We start from the raw sequence: 20,074 nt of genomic DNA, 5'->3' as shown, positions 1-20,074 counted from the left end.
GCATAAGAGGCTCTTTTCGTAATAGCACATTAAATCTGAATGCTGTTTTGGGAACTGAGAAAGACAATGTTTCTGTGTGGTCTGCAGCCTGTGCGGCTCTGAAATGCAGAATAACTTCAGAAAGCTATTCAGGATTGGGGTTTCGACAGGGATTTTTCTGACCTGAATGTGAGATATTTCTCACACCTGACAGGACTGTTCACTGGTTCCGATCTGTACAAGGTGTGGCAGCGGGGTCGTTTTCCAGTACTGGCCTGTGTAGAAGAGCTGTGCTGGTTTTGGTAAAGCCAAATAATCCTCTGGTACTCTTTTCTTCAATTCCATTAGTCCTGGCTAGTGAAATAGAACATGGAGAAGCATCAGGAGTAGGCAGCACCAAAAATGGAAGATGAGAAAGCATGATCGGATTAAAAAAACTTGGGTGACAGGAGCATGTCTGGGTTTTCTTTAAAGTTTTATTGCCTAATTGTATCTTAGTATTTTTCTTCTATCAATCTGCATGATTAAGACTTCTGACTACTTTTTATCAAATGCAAAAGCTATTTCTTTCCCTACTAATGGATTTCTTAATGCTTTTTCTAATATTGTTTCCTTATTTTCTATCTAGTCAGCAGAGAAGAAAATCCTATTTATTGGTGCAATTTAAATGTGACCATTAGTTCTGAAAGAAACTCTTTTAATTAAAAATGTTCTCCTCTGTTTTCTGGATACATACTGTCTACTTAATAGAGACGACTGCTGAGCTTTGACTTCTTTTGGTAACCACAAATCTAATTAGCATTTCTGTACCAAATAGAACCTTTTTATTTTAAATTTGAAAAAGGAATGTAGGAATTCTCTCTTTGAGTTTTGTCTGCCTCTGCAGCAACTACAATCTTTTTGCTCATGTTTGAGGGTTGCTGTACTAACACCTGGTTGATAAATGCATTTAGTTGGGATTCTCTCAGCAGCTCATTGACTTAAAACAAATGCCTCCCTTTTGCTTCTTTAAAAAGTAATTTTTTCTGTGATGAAGCTTAAACAATAAAAAGCTAACAAAGGAGATGAAACCAATGATTTGTTGTCTGCATAGCATATCTAGTCCTTTTTTAATGTAGGAGAAAATGGTTTTGTTTTCATTTGGTGTAAAAGCAAATACTGTTCATTAAGAGGACACATAGTTCAAATAAGCTTGAGGAGATGTATGGAGATGTTATTATTTTTAACTGGAATTGAATAGTCTTTCCGTTCAGCAGCTATGTGGAAAAATACGCAAGCAAGATAATGAATATGGTTGTATTACATGTCAAATTACTTATACAGATGAGTTACATGGACAAGAGGTTGTTTTGTGGTCACCTAGTCATGCCCAGGGAGGTGACCCAGTTCTTTTTTTTCCTGATCATATTCTCAAGTGGAAAAACTGCAGAAAGGCAGATTACTCTCATGTTCTTGGAGGAAAACTTAAATAAATAAATTCCTTTTGTGGAATAGGTTGGCATTCTTTCAGTCCATTTGCCAACATGTTGATAAAAGAGATTATTTTTTTAAATATTTAAGGGAATGAGAGGAGTCAGTGGAAGTCTGATCTTAATGTCATTCTATAAACTTGTAACTGTTTTGGCTCAATTTGGTGTACCTGGATTTAATAACACTAGGGCTGCATGATGCTCTTTATCCTTTGGATGGTATAATGGTTTTGTTGCTGTGGTCATATAATCTATAAAATGTAATTGCATGTCAACTATCTTTACTGTTTTGTTTTTAAACCCACATTCAAGTTATAAGAAAGAAGGCTTTGGTAAAAGCTGCGGCTCGTGCTGCACTTTAGAAATACAAGTGGCCTGTTTACGTTTTTGTAGATTGCCATTCTGACACGCCTAACATGATCTGGTCCATTTTTCCAATACTGTCAGACTTCTTGAGTTTATAAGGAAGAATTGGCTAATGAAATGCAAGATGTGAATGTGATATGCCTCGTGCTACTTCTATTTTTTATCTTTGTCTCGGGGAGGTATAAATTCTAAGACTAAGTATATTCAGCTGTTCTAACAGCTGAAAATGCCATCTATTTCTCAGAGCTGTTGTGTTCACTGGAGCTGCCGTAATATTTGTGATATTCAGCATTACAGTTGTGTAATTTTCAGCATTTTGCTGTGAAGTCTACATAAAATTCTTCAAAATTAGAGTACATATTAAAGATTAATACTTCAATACTGGCTTTCCGTTTGCCTGTTGAATTATGGTTTCCCATGGTGTATTTTTGTCAGCAAAGTATGAACTGTCATAGCATGACATATTTCTGCAGCTCCAAAATAACTTCTGGCGATGCCGATTCCAAATGGATCCAGTTGATATTGTTTGGGAACATCTATCCAAGTCGTCTTTTTTTTCTTTTTCTTTTTTTCAGCAGAAATATAAGAAAAAAAATAAACTCTTTGATACTTTACTAGATCTTCAGCTGTATTCTGTCTCATTTGTCTCAATTGGTTTGAATGTGTAAAGCTGCTGGTAATTATGGATTACCACAGACGTATTACAGGTATATCTGGTTGTGATAAGCACTGGAGGAATCTTGTGGCCCACCCATGGCCTAACCGTTTTTAATACAGTAACTTTGTTTTATTGCCTCAGTGTCAGATGTTTTTATACAGAACTATTATACCCAGTTGAAGGTCTGGAGCTTAGAATATTAAACAAATGAGAGAAAATATATTGGAGACCTCAGACTGTTGTAGGACTTTGCTTAGAACTCAATAATTATCAATGGCTGGGTAAAGTAGATTGAGATTGTCCTCTTTTATGTTGCTCTTTCTCACTTTAGCAAATGTTATGACATTGTCGTGGTCCAGTTGATGTAGTCGGCCAAGCTTTAAGGAAACCAAGTACTCCTGGAAGTGTGAACTGCACTGAAGTGATCACGGGATCTACTTTCTGTGCAAAGCTCCTGGGTTTCATCTTTACACTTTTTCTTTTTTTTCTAGTTCTGCTGTATAAGTAGGCTCAGGAAAATATTGTCACTATGTCACTATCGGAACATCTCAGTGCATGGAAACACAGTCTTTAAAATATACTGTCATATCTTTTTGTAATGTGCTATCCCAAAAACCAGAGATCTATAGATCTTCCTCTGCATTCTGGTTCTGTCAAAGAGTGGATTTCTGTTAAAGTATCGGTACAATTAAACAAGACCTGCTTTCCTTTTTCTTTTTGAAGGACTTGGTAAATATCGAGATGTTTTTGACTGCTAAAGAAGTGGAAGAGTCATTGGAAAGACAAGAGACTATGACTTGCTTGGCTTGGTGTCATGATAACAAATCCAGGCTTAGAAAAATGAAGGTATGAAAATTTAATGAGTTTTGCTTAAACTGTGATTTTTTTCTAAATTACTTGGATATTCGATGTGGTCAATTTCATTTAAATTATAGGTCTTCAATGAGGCTTTGTGTAAAATTCAGGATGGTAAGTACAAAATTCTTCTTTTAAGAAGACACAGGTAGTTGGAGCTAAATGAGCTCATGCAAATGCCAAACCTGAAACTGAGTGATAGGTATTCTTATGGATGCAAGTGTTGTCTCAACAAATTATGCTCAAATAAAATAATAGTATTCAGTTGTTTTTAGTGTGATTTACAGACGTCTAAATGCAGAAGTATATAGAGTCTTGCTGCATGTGAACTTACGTTTATAACTCTTTGCATCCTACTGGGAGTGTAACTCGGTTTATATGTGAAGTTATCTTAAAAGTGAGATTAACTGGTAAACTATGGCCTCAGGCTTAACACTGAGAGAAATTTCATACAGATTTTCCTTAATATTTAAGTGTTATAGATAAGAAAATAAAACTTGAGTAAAGAACCAATTTTCTATGAGAAACTACTGTTGATTTTAAAAAAAAAAAAAAAACCAAGTCTAATCAAGAAATAAACACAGTAAGTCTTTTTCTAGCCATTGAATACCATGACCTGAACACACTAGATACTTATTTCTTTGCAGTTGGTTTAAATTTCCGTGTCTTTTAAATTCTGCATTTCAAACCATGCTGTAATCTTTTATAGGGCTTGCAGAAATCTGTTTTTAAGTGATATTAACCAAAATCCCTGCCTCCCTCCAAGTGTTTGTATCTTATTTTTTAAACTAAGCATTTTCTTTAACCAAAAATGTTTGCGTGCACTTACCGATAAGCAGAGAGTGACGTTCTCTGTCACTCAGGAACGCCAAAATGAGAATGAACCGAAGATGGGACGCAAAAGTAAATCGGACAGTGATTACTCTAAAGAAAATGATGATCTTGTTATGGAAACCGTTAAAGGAAAACCAGAATTGGTATGTAAACGCTATTGCATAATTATACTGCTGAAAAAAAAATCCCCTTTGTATAATCTTAATATGTTAAGTAATATAAGAAATAAAATCTGAACGTCCTGCTTTTTCATCACCAATCTTCAACAAACAAATCAGGAAAAAATCTTCTCCATCCTTCCTTTTGGAAAACAATTTGAAAAAGAAAAAATCTATTTCTGCAAGCCCTACTTAAAAAAAAAATCTGAGACTGTGTGAGATCAGAGTTGGAAGAAGAGAAATCACTATGCTGCTTCTTGAAACACAAACATTTCTTTTCTTTCTGGTTGCTTAGCAATGAAAATGTTCTAAAATCCCAGTCACCATCTTAATGCAAGCTTTATCTACAAATTAAATTGCATTTTGGCCTGGGAAAGCATGCAGGTCTATAGTCTTTAGGGATGTGAACAAGCTCAACTCTTGTGAATAGCTGCTGTGGAATTGTTTGAAGGTGGACGAAGTTGAAACGTGTGCAGGACTCTTTTCTTCTAGTTACGCGTGTCTGCAGCACATACACAGCCACTGGCTTGTAGTTTGCTTGAAGATTCAGAAAAACAAAACACAAACTCTGAAGATCGTCTTGGGATGTCTTGGTTTTTTTTGCTGTTGAAACACTTCAACAAAATTCTAAGCCATAGGATTTAGTATTGTTAACAATTAAAAAGCTTGATCAGTTTTTTTAATAGAAACAAACTTAGCTAAAATTCTAAATGAGGGGTTTGTGTAGATTTGAATAACAGGGTATTTTAAGATACTTGAAAATTTCAAATGAAGTATAGAATAAATCTTTATTCTCTGCTAAACGTGGATTTGAGTATAGAAAAATCCGTAGTTAAAAAAGAAATTATTTTCTGTTCCTTAAGTATATTTTAACATATGACAGAATGCATAATTTTTGTGTTCAAATGGCTTATATTTCAAATCTTAAAATAAGCAATTGTTGCAATGTGTGCATTAGTCACCCCAGGCGGTTAACTGATACAAATTTGGAGTTGCTCAAATTCCTACTGAAGTCACTAAGGAATTTTGATATTACTGAGCTGATGGACAATAAACAAAAGACAACTGTTCTCTAGAATCATGAGGGAAGAAAGAAAAAGCCTAATGGAGCAGGATAACTCAAGAAATACATTTCTTTTCAAAATTCAGAGGACTTGGGGTTCTCTTTGTTTTCTTAAGGTAATAAAATAGTTGACTGTGTCCCTATAAAGAAGCATAGCGACTTGTTCTTTTGCGAGGGGAGAATCTTTTTCTTTTTAATTCGACATATTCAAAGGGGGTTTTTTGTAGATTTTTGTGAACTGGTGATGGAATTTGATTTAAAGGGACACTGTCAACTTCATTAGGCTTCAAATTTTACCTTTTACAAAAAACAGGTAAATGCCACTTGGTTTTCTTGTTTGAGACTTTTTTCCAGCATGGCTTTTTGGATGTTTGACAAGAAGAGCGGGATAGAAGTTTGAAGAAAGGGAGGGAGGGGATTGCAGCAATTTAAACTCTATGCTCTTTTTTGTTAATATGGGGGACTTTCAAAATAGACGTGTTTCTTCCTTGCAGTCTTCTGGGTAGACCTATCATGTCTAAATTATCACATAGCCCCAAACTTCTTTTGAATCTACTGCTTTAAATTGTTAAGGAAGTACAAAGAAACCACCTCTTACTCTCACTTGCATCTCAGGTAACAATGTTTTCAGTCATTAGGAATAAGTTCCTCTGTGCTCAATACTGAAGTTTTGAAGGAAGCAAGAGGAGGAGGTTTTGTTTGCTTTTAGGGAATTCTGTGCTGGTGTCTTGTCCGTAAAGTCAGCATTACAACTTCTGTTGCATGAATGCCTAAAAGCAAGCAAACGAGGTTGCATGTTATTAACACTTTCTTTTTTGTTGTGCCCATGTAGTGATTAACATACTGTGCAGTGCAGTTTTGGCACCATCTAAGACCCTGTCTTGTCTTTAATCTCAGAGCTGTCTGGAGTTCAGCCTAAGGATTCAGGAGTTCATTGAACTCATTCGACAGAACAAGAGACTGGATGCTGTGAGGTATGAAATTAGGATGCTTACCAAACAATTTTCTTAACGAGATGCTATTATGCTTAATTAAAAACGTGTGGCTATTATTGCCACACCCAGATGCCCCACTGTTGTAAAGGATCTTGTTATTGTTGTGACCAGTCTTTGGAATTAAACTGGGGTTGAATTATTTTTTGAAAGCAAGTTGTCATTCCACAGATGTACCCTTTATTATTATTTCGTGTTGTTGCTGAAACTCTGCAGCTTCTTACTTTTCAAAATCAAGGCTTAGAAAACTAATCTGTTTTATAAAACAATTGTGTTTTCTGGTGGCACACGATGTAATGAGCATATTTACACTTAACTAATTTTCAAGAGCTACAGTAGCTTCTCATAGGAACTCACTGCAGTTTTAACCACAGGAAACACTGAAAGGTTAATGAAACGCCCATATAAAGCTTAACATTTCAGTTTTGGCTGAATCTCTTCTGTTCTACTGTCTTGTCTTCATTAAAGTTTTTTCTACAAGTTATGCTTTAGGCCAGGTTCATCTTTTGTACTCGCTGGATAATTTGGCATTCTGTATTGTCATGTATGTGAGAATAACAAGCTATACTATGTTAGCCCTGCTCCCTTTCCCTGGCCCCAAGTGAAGAAACCAACCCAATATCCAGTTTCACCTCTTTTGAACTGGTCCTGTTGGGACTGCTTTGAGGAGAAGGTAAAACTGCCCAAAGCGGTGTGAACCGATAACTGGAGTCAGACTTGGTCATTGCCTGGCCTCAACCAAAGGATAGTCTTTCTGGTGATACTTGTATTAAGAATATCAGTGCCTGAAGCAGTTTATGCTGTTGTTAGTAGTCCTGATTTCCAGTGTTGGAATAGTGTTCCCAGATAATACAGGAAACCAGTTCTGCTAAAATGAGTGAAATTTTGATACTGGGACTGTAAAACGTGTTGATAATTGTGATAAGCAGCAATCTTGCCAGCACCACAGGGTGTGATGCAGGTTGCAGAGCTACTGGAGCTCCCACATGGACAAGGGAGAGAGGAACTCACAGCAGGTTCTTTTGTAAGAATATTTAAACGTAGGGAGAGATTACAAATTTTATGGCCAGACTTGAAGCTTTGCTTATACATTCTGCTGATAACACGATTGCCACTTAACATTTCTGTTAAGTTTTATGTTCAGGAAGCTGCAAGTCTTATTGCCTTTAAAACCATACTAGGTACTCCAGAAATCGGAAGCAGCAGGAGGCTTGTTTTATGGCAAGGCTGCTTTTTGGTCAGAGGAGCACAGAGCTATAGAAAACATACAAAGTATTATAACGTAAGCACAGACTGAAAGTGTTTTATTGCTTTCCCAAGTTTTAGATGTAGAAAATCTTCTGCAGAGCAAACCACGTAACTTTTCTTGAATAGAATGGGTGAAAAAGAGCTAGTTGTTTAAAAACAAGAATAAAGGAAAAGATAACACAACTATGTGAAGAGGCCACTCTAATACTAACACCACCCCCAGAATTACTCACCTTAAGTTTTAGGGTTATTTCCAGTTGTTAGTTCTAATTTCATTCAAAAGTGTTGCTTGCTTTGAGCTAAGTCATATCATTCAGTTGGCTCTGCTTGTGCCTAAATCCTTGGTTTGGTCCCAGCCAATGTGAATTTGCAATGTGATAAACTCCAGCTAATTTTAATGTTAATTATTAAAAACAAACCAAAAACAAACCACTCACCTACATGCTAGCATTTATATATGTGCACTTACCCTTTGATGGAGTTCTCAGATCCTAAGGAATTGTCAGGAGCTTATGAAAAGGATGAAAGACACTCAACGACGTTGCCTGTCTTCTGAAGCCCATGGTGCTCTTTATATCCAACAAATACTGTGCCTTTGTGCTTTTAGCTTTATTCTAACTTTGCTTCTTTGCCAAATGTGCAGTCATGCATCTTAACAATGAGTAGTCCTTGCTCTGAGAACTATTTTCTTTGAGCTGCACCTTCCTTATGTAGCTTGGAAACCACAGGGCAGGCATAGAGCTGAATAAGGAGACAGGCTGACAACTTGGACAAAGTAGATAAGGGCATTCTGTATCTTATTGTTGTTACTGGATGTTTGTTTCCCTCTGATCCTTTTTCGGCATTAGAACTGGTAAAATTTGCAAGTTGTCAACCCTCAAGGGGACCCAGCACTCTTGGTGTGGAATGACTCGTAGTATCATAGCCTCTGAGGTTTAAAGCTCACAGCTTGTATCTACATGGATATATAATATATAAAATAATATTAATAGGCATCCATATTGCAGGCTAGAGGTGAAGTGTGTGTATTCCATATACCTATTGAAATTCAGGGCTGACACACATTTTATACTCAGCAATTATAACTCGCCAGTCATAACAATGCTGTTTTAACTTCCTAACTTCTTGTAAGATGAAAAGGAGCTATAGAAGTCCTTCTATATCTCAATTCGCTTCTTTTTAACAGAGTGAGTTTTGATAATTTTGTACATTCAGAGTTCAACATCTCAATGCTTTCCTTAAATAATCTGGCTTTAAAATGTTTTTACCATTTCATTCTACTTTGTTTCAAAATAAATACATAATGAATAAAGGAATATATTTTGGGAAGGTGTAGCATAAACCTCATTGTTTCTAGCAAACTATTGCAACTTGTATTTTTATTAGCGTGCTCCTGTTAAGTGCCTGCAGCAGGATTCTTTCAGTATTGAGTCCGTGGTGCAATAAATAGGTCAGGCATCCATTAAAAAGCAAAGAAAGCGGCTGTTTACCAAGTAGCTTCCTGTACCAGTGGAACTCGGAGAACTGACATTTTGTTGAAACGCAGCTGGTGTTTAAATAAGTTTGAAAGGTTTGCGTACTGCCTGCTGAGAACCTCTAAAGTGACGTGTTGCTTGTAGGTTAAAATTGATGTGAGCTTTAAAATTATACATCTTATTAAATGTGTCTGAATTTCCATAGCTTTTTAGAATATGAGTGCAAACGGACCTTCCTCTAAGGCAGCTTATCAGAGTAGTCTCGAAAGTACAAGTTTCAAGAATGTACAAAAACTATTTCTTGAATACAAAGCTTAATTCTCTTAAGCTTAAGTACATCACAAAGTGTTTTGCCCGGTATCCCACAGTCTCTTTAGCTTTTTTGTAAAGCTCGTATCTATTACAGTAACAATGGATGTAACAGTAACTGATGACACTAATTTCACATTTTGAGCGCTCTCACTAATTTCGCCTTGATGTGCTCTTAATAGACAGTAAACTGTAAATCTTGAAGTCTTCATAAATACCCTTTCATTCTTGGATTTGTCAAGTACAACATGTCTGCTGTAGCTGCTTGTGCTATAGGAACACTATTCAAACAAAAGGGGATGGACTTTGTCCCCACGGAGTTTACAGAATCACTCTGAGATTTGAAAACCAATATTTTTCTACCTATTACTTTGATCTGTTATGAGAATTTAGTTAGTGGTTTCAGTGATGGTCTGGTGGTCATGATTTAGAGGAATAATGTGTTAAATAAATTTAGCCCCTTGCTCTAGCTACACTGACTAGGGTGGGCTAATGGTGGTAAAAACATTGTGAATAAGCATTATAAAGTTAATAAATACCTCCAAGAACCTAACACTTGCATAAAGAGATGGAAATAACCGAGTGAAAAGGCAAAAGGTGAATAATGGCATGAGAGCAAGTCAGGTGTTATTGAAGTGTTGTGCATTCATGAATACTCACATAGTACTGTTTCTGGCTTCCCAGTCTGAAAAAGACTTCAGAGTGCTACGAATTAACAAACTTGCTTCCCTTTTAAAGGATGTCTTGCTTCGTTTTAATTTCTGTGTGCTGGCACTCCAAGGCTGCAGCTCAGACACTGGCGGGGCCGGCTTTGTGGGGAAACTTCCTTGGTTTCTTAAGGGGCACAGGTGGAAGGGAAACCCAGAGGTGAAAACTAACAGAAGGTCACGTTAGAAAACCTAATTCCTTCTGGCCGAACCTGCAATGGGCACCACATCCCAGCGTGTTCAGCGCTTTGGAAATGGTGGAAGCGTGGGGTTGCTGAGCACTCCTCCTTTGGATGGCTGGCACACACGTAGTGATTATATATCATGCATATATAAAACAAAGTGTTCTTATAATTTTAGCTGCTCTTGAACGTGTACAGTATGTGTGGCCAGTATTTGCCTGTTGCAGCTCAGGGTCTTCCTATAAGTAAGGGGGATGTATAGTTGAAATGTTCTCTGGAAGAGCAAATTCTCAAGGTCTCATGGGGAGTATCACCACAATACTAACAGGGCCAGTACAAAACTGAAGTACCACTTCTGTTTTAACATCGTAGGACACAAATGCACAGTGATCAGTTATTTTATTTTTTCTCTCTTCTCCCTCATGCGTGCACACAGTCATTTAGCTTAACTGGTAGGTCTGAATATTTTGCTTTGCCTAAGATTTCTTATATTAATAGCTGTCGCTTTCATCTGCAGCTCTGGCCTAATACGTATTTTAACTTTCTTCCAGTACATCCAGGCTGCCTTGTCTCTTCTCTCAGGCCATGGCTTTTGTACTTCTGCTCTCATAATAGTCATCACCTGGGGAACAATATTTACGTTCCTGAATTGCTCACCCAAAATAGGAAGTTGGGTGGAAACAGCCTGTCCTACACAACTTCCATTGCTTCCTGCTGAGGGTGGGAGAGGAAGCGGGAGCACTGAAACACTGCACAAGAGACTGTTCTCATGGTGTTGGGGACCTAAGTGTAGCTTGTGGAACACAGAATTGGAAGAAAGCAATATTTATATATATTTTTTTTTTTAATCCAGCCCATGATTTTAACAAGCCTCTCTGAAAGTTAAAAGGAGCAAACACTAGAGTACTTCAGTGATTAGAATCATAGAATCACTTGATATCTTGCCCAAAATACAAACTGTGGAGAAGATACAGTAAAGGGAAGACTTTTCTACGCTTATGCAATGCCAGAAATTCTGTGCAGTTCTGATTCTGTGCCCAGTCTGCTATGCAGCACATGTGCACCACTGAAAACAGGAGCTTTTAGCAGAAATGCTGAACTAATCATCCCGTTTAAAACCTGGAGGGTTTTCCTGCACACACAAACTCCAACTTGAAAATTGAACTTGGGAAGACTAGATAGAGGAGGCTTTCATACAGGGTTTTGAAGTTCCTGAATATCCTTGTAATCTGATACATTTTCAGCCTTGTGTATCTCACATAATCAGTATGCATTACAGTACAAAACTTTACTTAAGTTCTACTTAATTTTTATTTCCCTGGCCAAAAAATTTGCTCTTAATGCTTAACAAAGTGTTTTCTGCTACATTACCCTCTGATTTCTTGTAGTCTACACAGATAGTGATATTGCCCTCTTGGCTATACCAAAAAAAAAAAAATCACTTATGCAAAAGTAAACATTCTGTCAAAATTCAGTATAAACAAGATAGATATTTGAACACTCTTGATGTTTAATGGTTTGGAATAGCTGATCGTCAGACTGCTTTTATCTCACTTGCAAGTGTATACCAAAGGAGTAAGTGTGATACATTGAGTTTGCATAAGCAGGGACATTTCTTCTAATAATCATGCATCTGTCATTCTAGATGTAGGTGAGGTAAGACTTCATGCTACAGTAAGATGCTCTGGTTTCTGAGAAATCACAGTACAAAACTGTTAATTCTTGAAGTCATTCTTATACTCACGCTTAGCAGGCTGTACTTTTTCAAGCCCTGTAGATGCATCGCCTTTTGGAGTTCATGTGTTGGGAGCAGAATCTAGAGGTTTTCTCAGAAATCTTACATAATTATGTAAATTTACTTGATTTAGGAACAAGGCTATCTAATAACGGTACAAACTCTGTATTTCAGACATGCAAGAAAGCATTTCAGTCAGGCTGAGGGAAGCCAGCTGGATGAGGTTCGACAAGTAATGGGAATGTTGGCCTTTCCTTCAGATACTCACATCTCCCCCTATAAGGTAATGTTATGTTTGAAATTCAGTGGTACAGCAGAATAATAAAATACATGTTACAGTTCTTTGTCCTTACAGGAAAATGACTTGATAATCTGAAGATCAAATGCTTTTCTAATTTTACTTTCTAAAATCCACCTTTATAATAGTCCTTAATTTTAATAACCAGTCCTTCCCTTTACATTAATCCAGGTATTATTTGTATTGTTGCAGTTGGATCTTAATAGTAACAGACAGATTCACACTGAGCCAGGCTTACCACAAACCCAGCACTAAAGCCCTGTGGGACTGGCAGCATGATGTACAGATAAACAGCAAGAGACAGAAGATGAGGAAATAGGAAAAAAAAAAAGCAATTAAATAGTCGTGTTCAACATACATACATATGTTCAACACATAAGGCCATGGCCTTAATACACTAGTACCAGTCCTTAATTCTACTTCTCAAATTACTGCTCTTGCGGTGGTTTGCACGAAGAAAGGAGGCAATATCTACATCTAAGTTTGACTCAAGCAAAATTCGTAGGTAGTTACTCGTTCTACAGATTTTGAGTTTGTTCTGTGGTCATGTGCTAATTCACTTTTTTTTTTTTAACTTGGCATTGCAGGCAGAAGGTAGACAAGAGTTGAGCTGGTAAGGCAAAAATCCTGTGAAATGCCAAGCCAATATGTGGCAATGCCAGTATAAACGTGGTTTTTAAACAATTGATGATGAAATCCATGGTTTAACAAAACAAACAAAAAAACCCAAACCAACAACCCACAGAATTAATGTGAATTTCTTTGCTAATCCTGGAATCCTGGAAGGATCCTGGTGTTTTGGATTCCACATTTGATGTGAATTACAAGCATAAATAGTAAATGTGTTACGAGACTGGGTGTAAGATAGAGCTTATCATTGGTTTAGTAGTTAGAAAGAAACGGGCAGAAATAAAAGTCCTGTGTTTTGTTTTAAGGGCTAGTTTGGGCAGAGAAAAGCTAGTACTGTTTCATGTACAACCATACAATTGGAACAAGTATCCTACTACTTTTTATAGATCTGACTTAAAACATCCTAGTTTATGGAAGTTATGTTTTGGATCTTCTAATAATTACCTAAATAAACAGAATCATAGGGTGCTTGCTTGTTTGGAGATACCTTTAAATTGTTGACTTGTTGTGCATAAATGGCTTTAAGTAAAATTACTTTTAAACCTGTGAGAAAGTTTGTCAGATCATAATATCTCTAATCAATTAATTTTTATTAATCCAAGGGAAGAAGCATCTTCTATAACCAATGAATAAAACTGTCTCCAGCTCATTGTCCTATCTTTTAGGGCTTCAAGGAAAACCTGATTAATGTGGCAAAACAAGCTGTTTTCTTTTGATATCTTTTGACTGAGCTTGTTTAGCTGTGGCTGAAATTATTCCAATGGGACATGTAGTAAGCTGCTGCTTTTGTTTCGCATCACCTAGGCCCTTAATCACAGGCTTTTCTGAAACATTGGCAGGACTTTATCTCTTTGTTAGGGATCTGGTTTGGGCTCTGTCTGTTACCTCTTCTCAAGAATTGTCTTAAGGTCAGAACGAAAGCTTCATCCTGGATCTCCAGGAACATTCTGGTCTTAGATGGGGCAGGTGATGGTGCAAGCAGATGTGCAGTCTGGTGGCAGAAACGGTGCTTTTTGCTTTAGTTAAAGCAAGAGATGTATGTATTTACTTTTGCCCTCATCTGTATAGATCTTCTGCCAAAGGTCTCCGTGTTGGTTTGGAGCATTTAGAAGTCAGACAAATATTGGTTATGCCCAGGATTCTTTCCTTTCCTGTGGATTTGCCTCTGAATCTTTCTGCCTCTTCCTCATGTGATCCAACTGTTTCTGGTGCAAGACTTTTTCCTTTTTCTCTCTTGTCTTAATATTCCTGGTGGCTTTTTTGAATCTCGTGAAGTCCGTCACTTACACTTGCACCCTGTTCCAGTTTCTGTGTAATTCCACTTTCGAAATGTTTCTCAGAAAAAGTACCAGGTCTGGTTTTTGTGAGCCGTATCTCTGCCCTCCCTCATCCAAAGATGTTCCCAGTTTAATGGGAGCTGTTAAAACTCTGATCCTGCCTCCAATTCAACAGTTGTTTTGTCTGTATTCATGGAAAAAGGCAACTTCATAATCTCAGTGAAGATTTACTAGTTGTACATAAACCATTCCTACCCACTGTTCAAGTAGTTGGGTTTTAGGGAGAAAGAAAGGATAGGGAAATATTTCTGCACTTACTCAGACAACTGCTGTCAAAATCCAGTTCAGCGCTTCTTTACGTGTTGGCTTCTTGTAGTCCTGCAAGGTATTTCCCAAGTTTATCTGAAACACAGTTCTGTTAATGTATAATTTTAGGGTAATGATGAAAAATTTATTCATAAAACTAAGAAAATGTACTATGGTACCATGAAATCATTTGGATAAAAGTTCTCTGGCCAGTCTGATCATCTTGGGGTGAGGGAATTCCAGAGTACAGGCTACAACAAAAGGGAATGCTGGAGTCCGTCCTTCTGCAGTGTCCCAAATTAACGGGGAACTGAGGAGAGGCAGAATGGGCCAGGGTGGTACAGAGCAAAGCGTAAAGACAAGTCTCTACATCATGGTAAAATCACTGCCTAGTAATTTTGGTATCACATGTTTGGAATTTGATCCTGCCGCTCAGCATATTGGCCGTCACTAAGTCTTGGATTTTCTTTAAAAGCCTGTTTTATAAATTAAACAATATGCTAAAATAGTATTGTTGCTCCTAGTTGCCTCAAAGAGTAGCATGCACAGTTGATGATATGAACTTATTTCTAAGATAAATAAGTGCTGTCACTTCTTGTCACCAAAGTACAGGTTATGGACACAAAGGAGAAAAGGGATGCTAGCAGAAGAAAGGATTGGGTCTTTGCCTTATATATAATATAACAAATATATTTTCCAAAGGTCTTCACTTCTTGCATGACTCTTTCACAGCATTACTTTCAGGGTTCAATATATCCTTGACCTGTGGGTTTAGTTCTTGCTTCCATGAAAAAAAACATCCCTACTTCTAACTCCTGTTCTCTGTTTTTTAGGTAACCCAAAGTATTACAATATATATTATTTTGTCCTTAAATACATAGCTAAGCTTTCTCTAACCTGGGGTTGTGCCAGCTCCTCAAATTAAAACCTCTTTACAAAATTCTGTAAACATGGTGTATTGCAAAGAAGTATCAGCAGAATTATCCTGACTAGAGGTTAAAAATGCTTCTGACTTATGGATGTTAATGGTTCAGAGAGCAAAAATTCCACAATACTAACATTGCTTCCTAAGTAGGCCAGCATTCTGAAAAACTAAATACAAGAAATACCCTTACCAGGCTATACATACCTTAATTAGAACATTTGGTAGATGACAGAGGGAGATTGAATATTGTTATGCCAGCTATTTTAAGTAATACTTGATTTAAATTGAATTTCTAGTAAAGTAGTACTATAAGGTACTTTATAAACAAGTACATACTGTGCGATAGCATATGTACTTTTATTTTGTGCTGGATTCAGTCTGGTGCATTTTGCACGATTTACCACTCCCAGGCTTTTTCCCCTGGGGACAATTAGATAGAAAACAACTTGTGTTGTTTTTTAACAGGATCTCTTGGACCCTGCTCGATGGAGAATGCTGATCCAACAGTTTAGATACGATAACTACAGACTACATCAGCTGGGAAACAATTCTGTTTTTACTATAACACTCCAGGCAGGCCTTTCAGCTATAAAAACACCGTATCCTTTAATGCAGATACTACTGTCAAATGCAAAAAAAGCTTTGCGGGTTTTTTGTTCTATGGATGTTTTTCAGAGTGCTCAAAGAGAGAATGTGACGTGAATATTTTTGCTCATGAGTTGATTAAATGGTGTATGAATTGGTCTCTCTGTTAAATTAAGGGGAGAGTATAATAAACAGCTTTATGGTTTTTAAAAAAAAATCCAAACGAAAACGTTAAGGTGAAATCTACTTTGTGTTTGCATACTAGAGTATCTTGCCATGTGTCTTAAGTTGATGAATACATCTACAGAAGTTAATGAGCTGGGTCAGAATGATTATTTTTTAAAGCACTTACACACAAACTGATTGTGTCTGTCTTTATGTGAACAGTCAAATATATCCTGCATCTTTTGAAACTCAGTTTGATTTGCTGTACACTACAGTGTATTAGAGAGGCCTGGTGCTCCTGGGGTGCTCTACATTAGAAACGTCACCTGCAGAGGGTGCCAGACGCTTGTTGCTCACTCTCGTTCCTCGAAACAAAGCAAGCACTTCATTTTTTTTTATATGCACATTAAAGGTGAATTAATTATCCTGTACATTCTAAAACCTAGGCTGTATTTGCACAGTTTACTGTATTTTTTTTTTTCCAAGGTACGTCATTAACTAATTATTGTCGCTTTCTGTGGGGGTTGTTCCTTAACTCGCTGTTCAACAGACAGTGTTATAAAGAGGATGGGAGCTCAAAAAACCCAGACTGCCCTGTGTGTAGCAAATCCCTGAACAAGCTGGCTCAGCCTCTGCCTATGGCACATTGTGCCAACTCCCGACTAGTCTGCAAGATTTCGGGGGATGTAATGAATGAAAATAATCCTCCTATGATGTTACCAAATGGATATGTCTACGGATACAATGTAAGTGTTGAAATCAATGGTTTAAGTCTAAAATATCAATGGTTATAATAACTTTCTATATTAAAATAAGAACTTTATAAACTCAGAAGGCTAGAAGTATCTGCTATGTTAACAGAAGAAAAGTAACTTCTTGCAGTAATTTTTAAAGCACTATATACTTATGTGATTAAATTGGGCTTTAAAGAAGCTAATATCTGAATAGATGAATTTATAACATGAAATCAAATGGCATTCAAAACCTTTTCTTTGGGAGAGCGATAATAAGTAGCTTTAGTGGGCAAAGATATTTTGACCTCAGATTATAACATCATTTTTTTAATTAAAAAAAGTTTATTTGCTAAACAGTTAAATAATGCTTGAAGTTATTACTGTGACTATCACCTTTTGATTTCACTCTTTTCCAGTCTCTGCTTTCTATTCGTCAAGATGACAAAGTAATTTGCCCAAGAACCAAAGAAGTCTTCAACTTCTCACAAGCTGAGAAAGTCTACATCATGTAGGTCCATAAAACACACGATGAAGTGCCGCTGGAATTTTGACACAGTGTATATTGGCATACCCTGGAAAAGGGGGGGGCCTTAATGTGTGGCAAAGAAGCAAAACCTGCCACCCTGGGGATCAGACCTGTCGGTGGCATTATTGTTTCTTGCGACCAAAGATCAATGAGCAACAATAAACACTCTTTAAAAGAGGAGAAAAAAAAAAAAGAAAAAAAAAAGGAATTATGACTTAAGTTTGTACTTGAATAAAAACAAAAACAAATTTTGATTGTTAAGGTTTTGTAACATAAGGTCAAAAATTGGACTCTTCTCAAAAGTACTTTCATCTTCTAAAGGATAACATTCTTTAAAGATGGATACTTGCACTGGGGGAAAAGTTACAACTGATTTGAAATTAAATCCATTTTTCTTCCCTCTTTTTCACAATTGTCCAAGACCCTTTTGTTATCAAAGATTTCAGTACTACCAATATGTTCTCCTTTAAGCTCCTCTTTGCCTTCTTTATGATCCTCTTGGGAAGTAATCTGGAACGTGAATTGCGTAACTTATTTCCATGGGAAGATATTGATGTCTTGGACACGAGACTGGCTTCTCTGGAGGATCAACTAGGGACTGGTTTGAAGGAGTATGAAGTCTTTTTCCAAACCCAAATATTTTAAGGAGGTTGCATAAGTATCAAGAGGAACCGAGAACATTTCAGGCAAAATCCGATGCTTGTTTAAATGTTCTTTTTCCAGTCTACCATAGTGTTAAAGTCCTTCTAAAGTTATTAGTTATGTGCATAGGGTTCAATATGAAATCATTAGTGCTACTGCCTTATTTCTTGCTTTGAGAATGTACTCACATGAAAATGAGCTGGTATTCTTAAGTGTTGGGCGAAGTTTCTGAAGATGCCTTGCAGGATGATTACATAATTTTAGGGTCTAAATAGTATTCATTACTGAAACTAATAGTTCAATTTTAACAACTACACAACACATCCTTATGACTTTTCAAAAGAATTAAACCATCGTAGTTTAAACAAAACCATATTGTAGAGGTTTGTATTTAGCGCTTATTTTTGCATGTTGATGTTGATTAGCTAATAAAAGATTGTAAATGTAAAACATGTTAATAAAAATTGTTTTCCATTTCTTGATTATATAAAATTAGAAAGCTGCTTTGTATTTAAGTGTAAAAAGCATTAACTCTTCTCAGGATCTCTCTTAAAAGGAGTGCAACTTCCAAGTGCTGTTTTTTGGTGTTCTGCAAGATTAAAAAAAGAAAAAACAAACAAGCAAAAAAAAGCACCAACACACACACAAACCAAATAAACAAAAAAACCCCACAGCTGACAAGAAAACCCCAAGACACACACACCACTTCATCAAAACCATAAATGTTGTTATTCAGGCTCCAAAATCAGAGCATCTCAGTCAAATAACTGGTTTTGGTTTCAACTTTTCATATACAAACACTACAGTCCAAATCTATGTTCCTGTCAATTTTTTTTCTGTTGCTTCCTGGAAGATTGCCTGATGTCCTAGAAACTTTCTGTTTAAAAAAAAAAAAATGCACTCACTGCTGGAACAGCCCATTTCCCTCAGCGTTTTTCTGGTGTCCTGGATTTTAAGATTCCTTAGCACAAGAGCAATGTGCCAAGAGCAGGTGTAGAGAGTTAATGAGAGAACTTGCCTCTGTAACTGGAGTAATTGGCTGTTGGTTAAGCAGTAACTGGTCTCTTCCTTCCTCATGGGGCGAGAGTTGAAGCCTCATCAACTCAGAAGGGGAGAGGACATCACCCTGGGGAGCAGTGTTGCTGAAACCCAAGTGGAACAGCGGCTGTTTTGCTTTGGCAGACTGTTCACAGCATCAGAGCAGAAGGGCGTAAAAAGCCAAAGCGTGGAGGAAAGTGTAGACTTCTTACCAGCCCTGAGGAAATGTGTGGTAACTGCTTAACGATTGTAGGGCATAGAAATTGCTGCTTTTGCTTCTCTAAGTACTAGTCAGAGCTGTGGTTTCCTGAGATTTCGTCCTTTTTTTGCTTTTGGTGGCTGAAGCAGAGTGGTGGAGAAATCCACACTCCCAAAATGTTTCGTTTGGGACAGGAGGAGAGCAGCTGTCCTGCAGCAGGAGGGCCAGGGCCACCGGGAGGTCCGAGTCCCTCATGGTGTGTTACAAAGAAGGTGTTCCAGAAGCAACCATGGGGAGCTTCAGCTTTTTGCAGCCACGACTGAGAAATCTGCACTCAAACGACCTGTTTCAACCACAGGGAGACCTGTTTGATGTGGGCAGTTGTAGTTTCCTGGGTGACTCCAGTACATGGACCTCTAGGCTGGCGTTCGTTCCTAGGCTTGCTCAGGCACGGCTCTAAAAGCCTTTTGGTTTGTATTCCCTGACTTCTTTCTGCAGCCTTGAGCTCGGAATCCAAGATATGTCAGTTCATAGCTTGTATCATGGGTGGCTTCAGACACCAGACCCAGAGCAGTAGGTGACTCTCAGTAAATACGAACGTATTGCCTGTAAGTGTTGTTTTAATAACTGTTCTCTCGCTGGGTTGATTCCTGCCTGCGAGTGTGCCGAGGACTTCGGAAGTGTGGTTTGTGTAACCGTGGTGGAAGCGGGGCAGGGTT

General features: G+C 37.4%; 1 protein-coding gene across 4 annotated transcripts in view; it reads left to right on the top strand.

Annotated features, from left to right (window-relative positions):
* Nucleotides 1-18,538, top strand: part of MAEA (macrophage erythroblast attacher, E3 ubiquitin ligase) — a 51,657-nt gene extending 33,119 nt beyond the window's left edge. For 3 of the 4 annotated variants that reach the window (XM_065633649.1, XM_065633648.1, XM_065633650.1), the window contains 6 exons: nucleotides 3,196-3,318; nucleotides 6,280-6,356; nucleotides 12,205-12,313; nucleotides 15,932-16,065; nucleotides 16,767-16,962; nucleotides 17,367-18,538. In XM_065633649.1, coding sequence (XP_065489721.1) covers nucleotides 3,196-3,318; nucleotides 6,280-6,356; nucleotides 12,205-12,313; nucleotides 15,932-16,065; nucleotides 16,767-16,962; nucleotides 17,367-17,462 — 735 coding nt within the window. In that variant the 3' untranslated portion in view covers nucleotides 17,463-18,538. Of the gene's footprint in view, nucleotides 1-3,195; nucleotides 3,319-4,190; nucleotides 4,305-6,279; nucleotides 6,357-12,204; nucleotides 12,314-15,931; nucleotides 16,066-16,766; nucleotides 16,963-17,366 lie in introns of all 4 variants that reach the window. The other variant, XM_065633651.1, reaches the window with a different exon arrangement.
* Nucleotides 18,539-20,074: the final 1,536 nt, after the last annotated feature.

Source organism: Caloenas nicobarica, chromosome 4 (assembly GCF_036013445.1).
Source record: "Caloenas nicobarica isolate bCalNic1 chromosome 4, bCalNic1.hap1, whole genome shotgun sequence".
NCBI lineage: Eukaryota > Metazoa > Chordata > Aves > Columbiformes > Columbidae > Caloenas > Caloenas nicobarica.
This window is presented reverse-complemented; position numbering and strand designations above follow the sequence as displayed.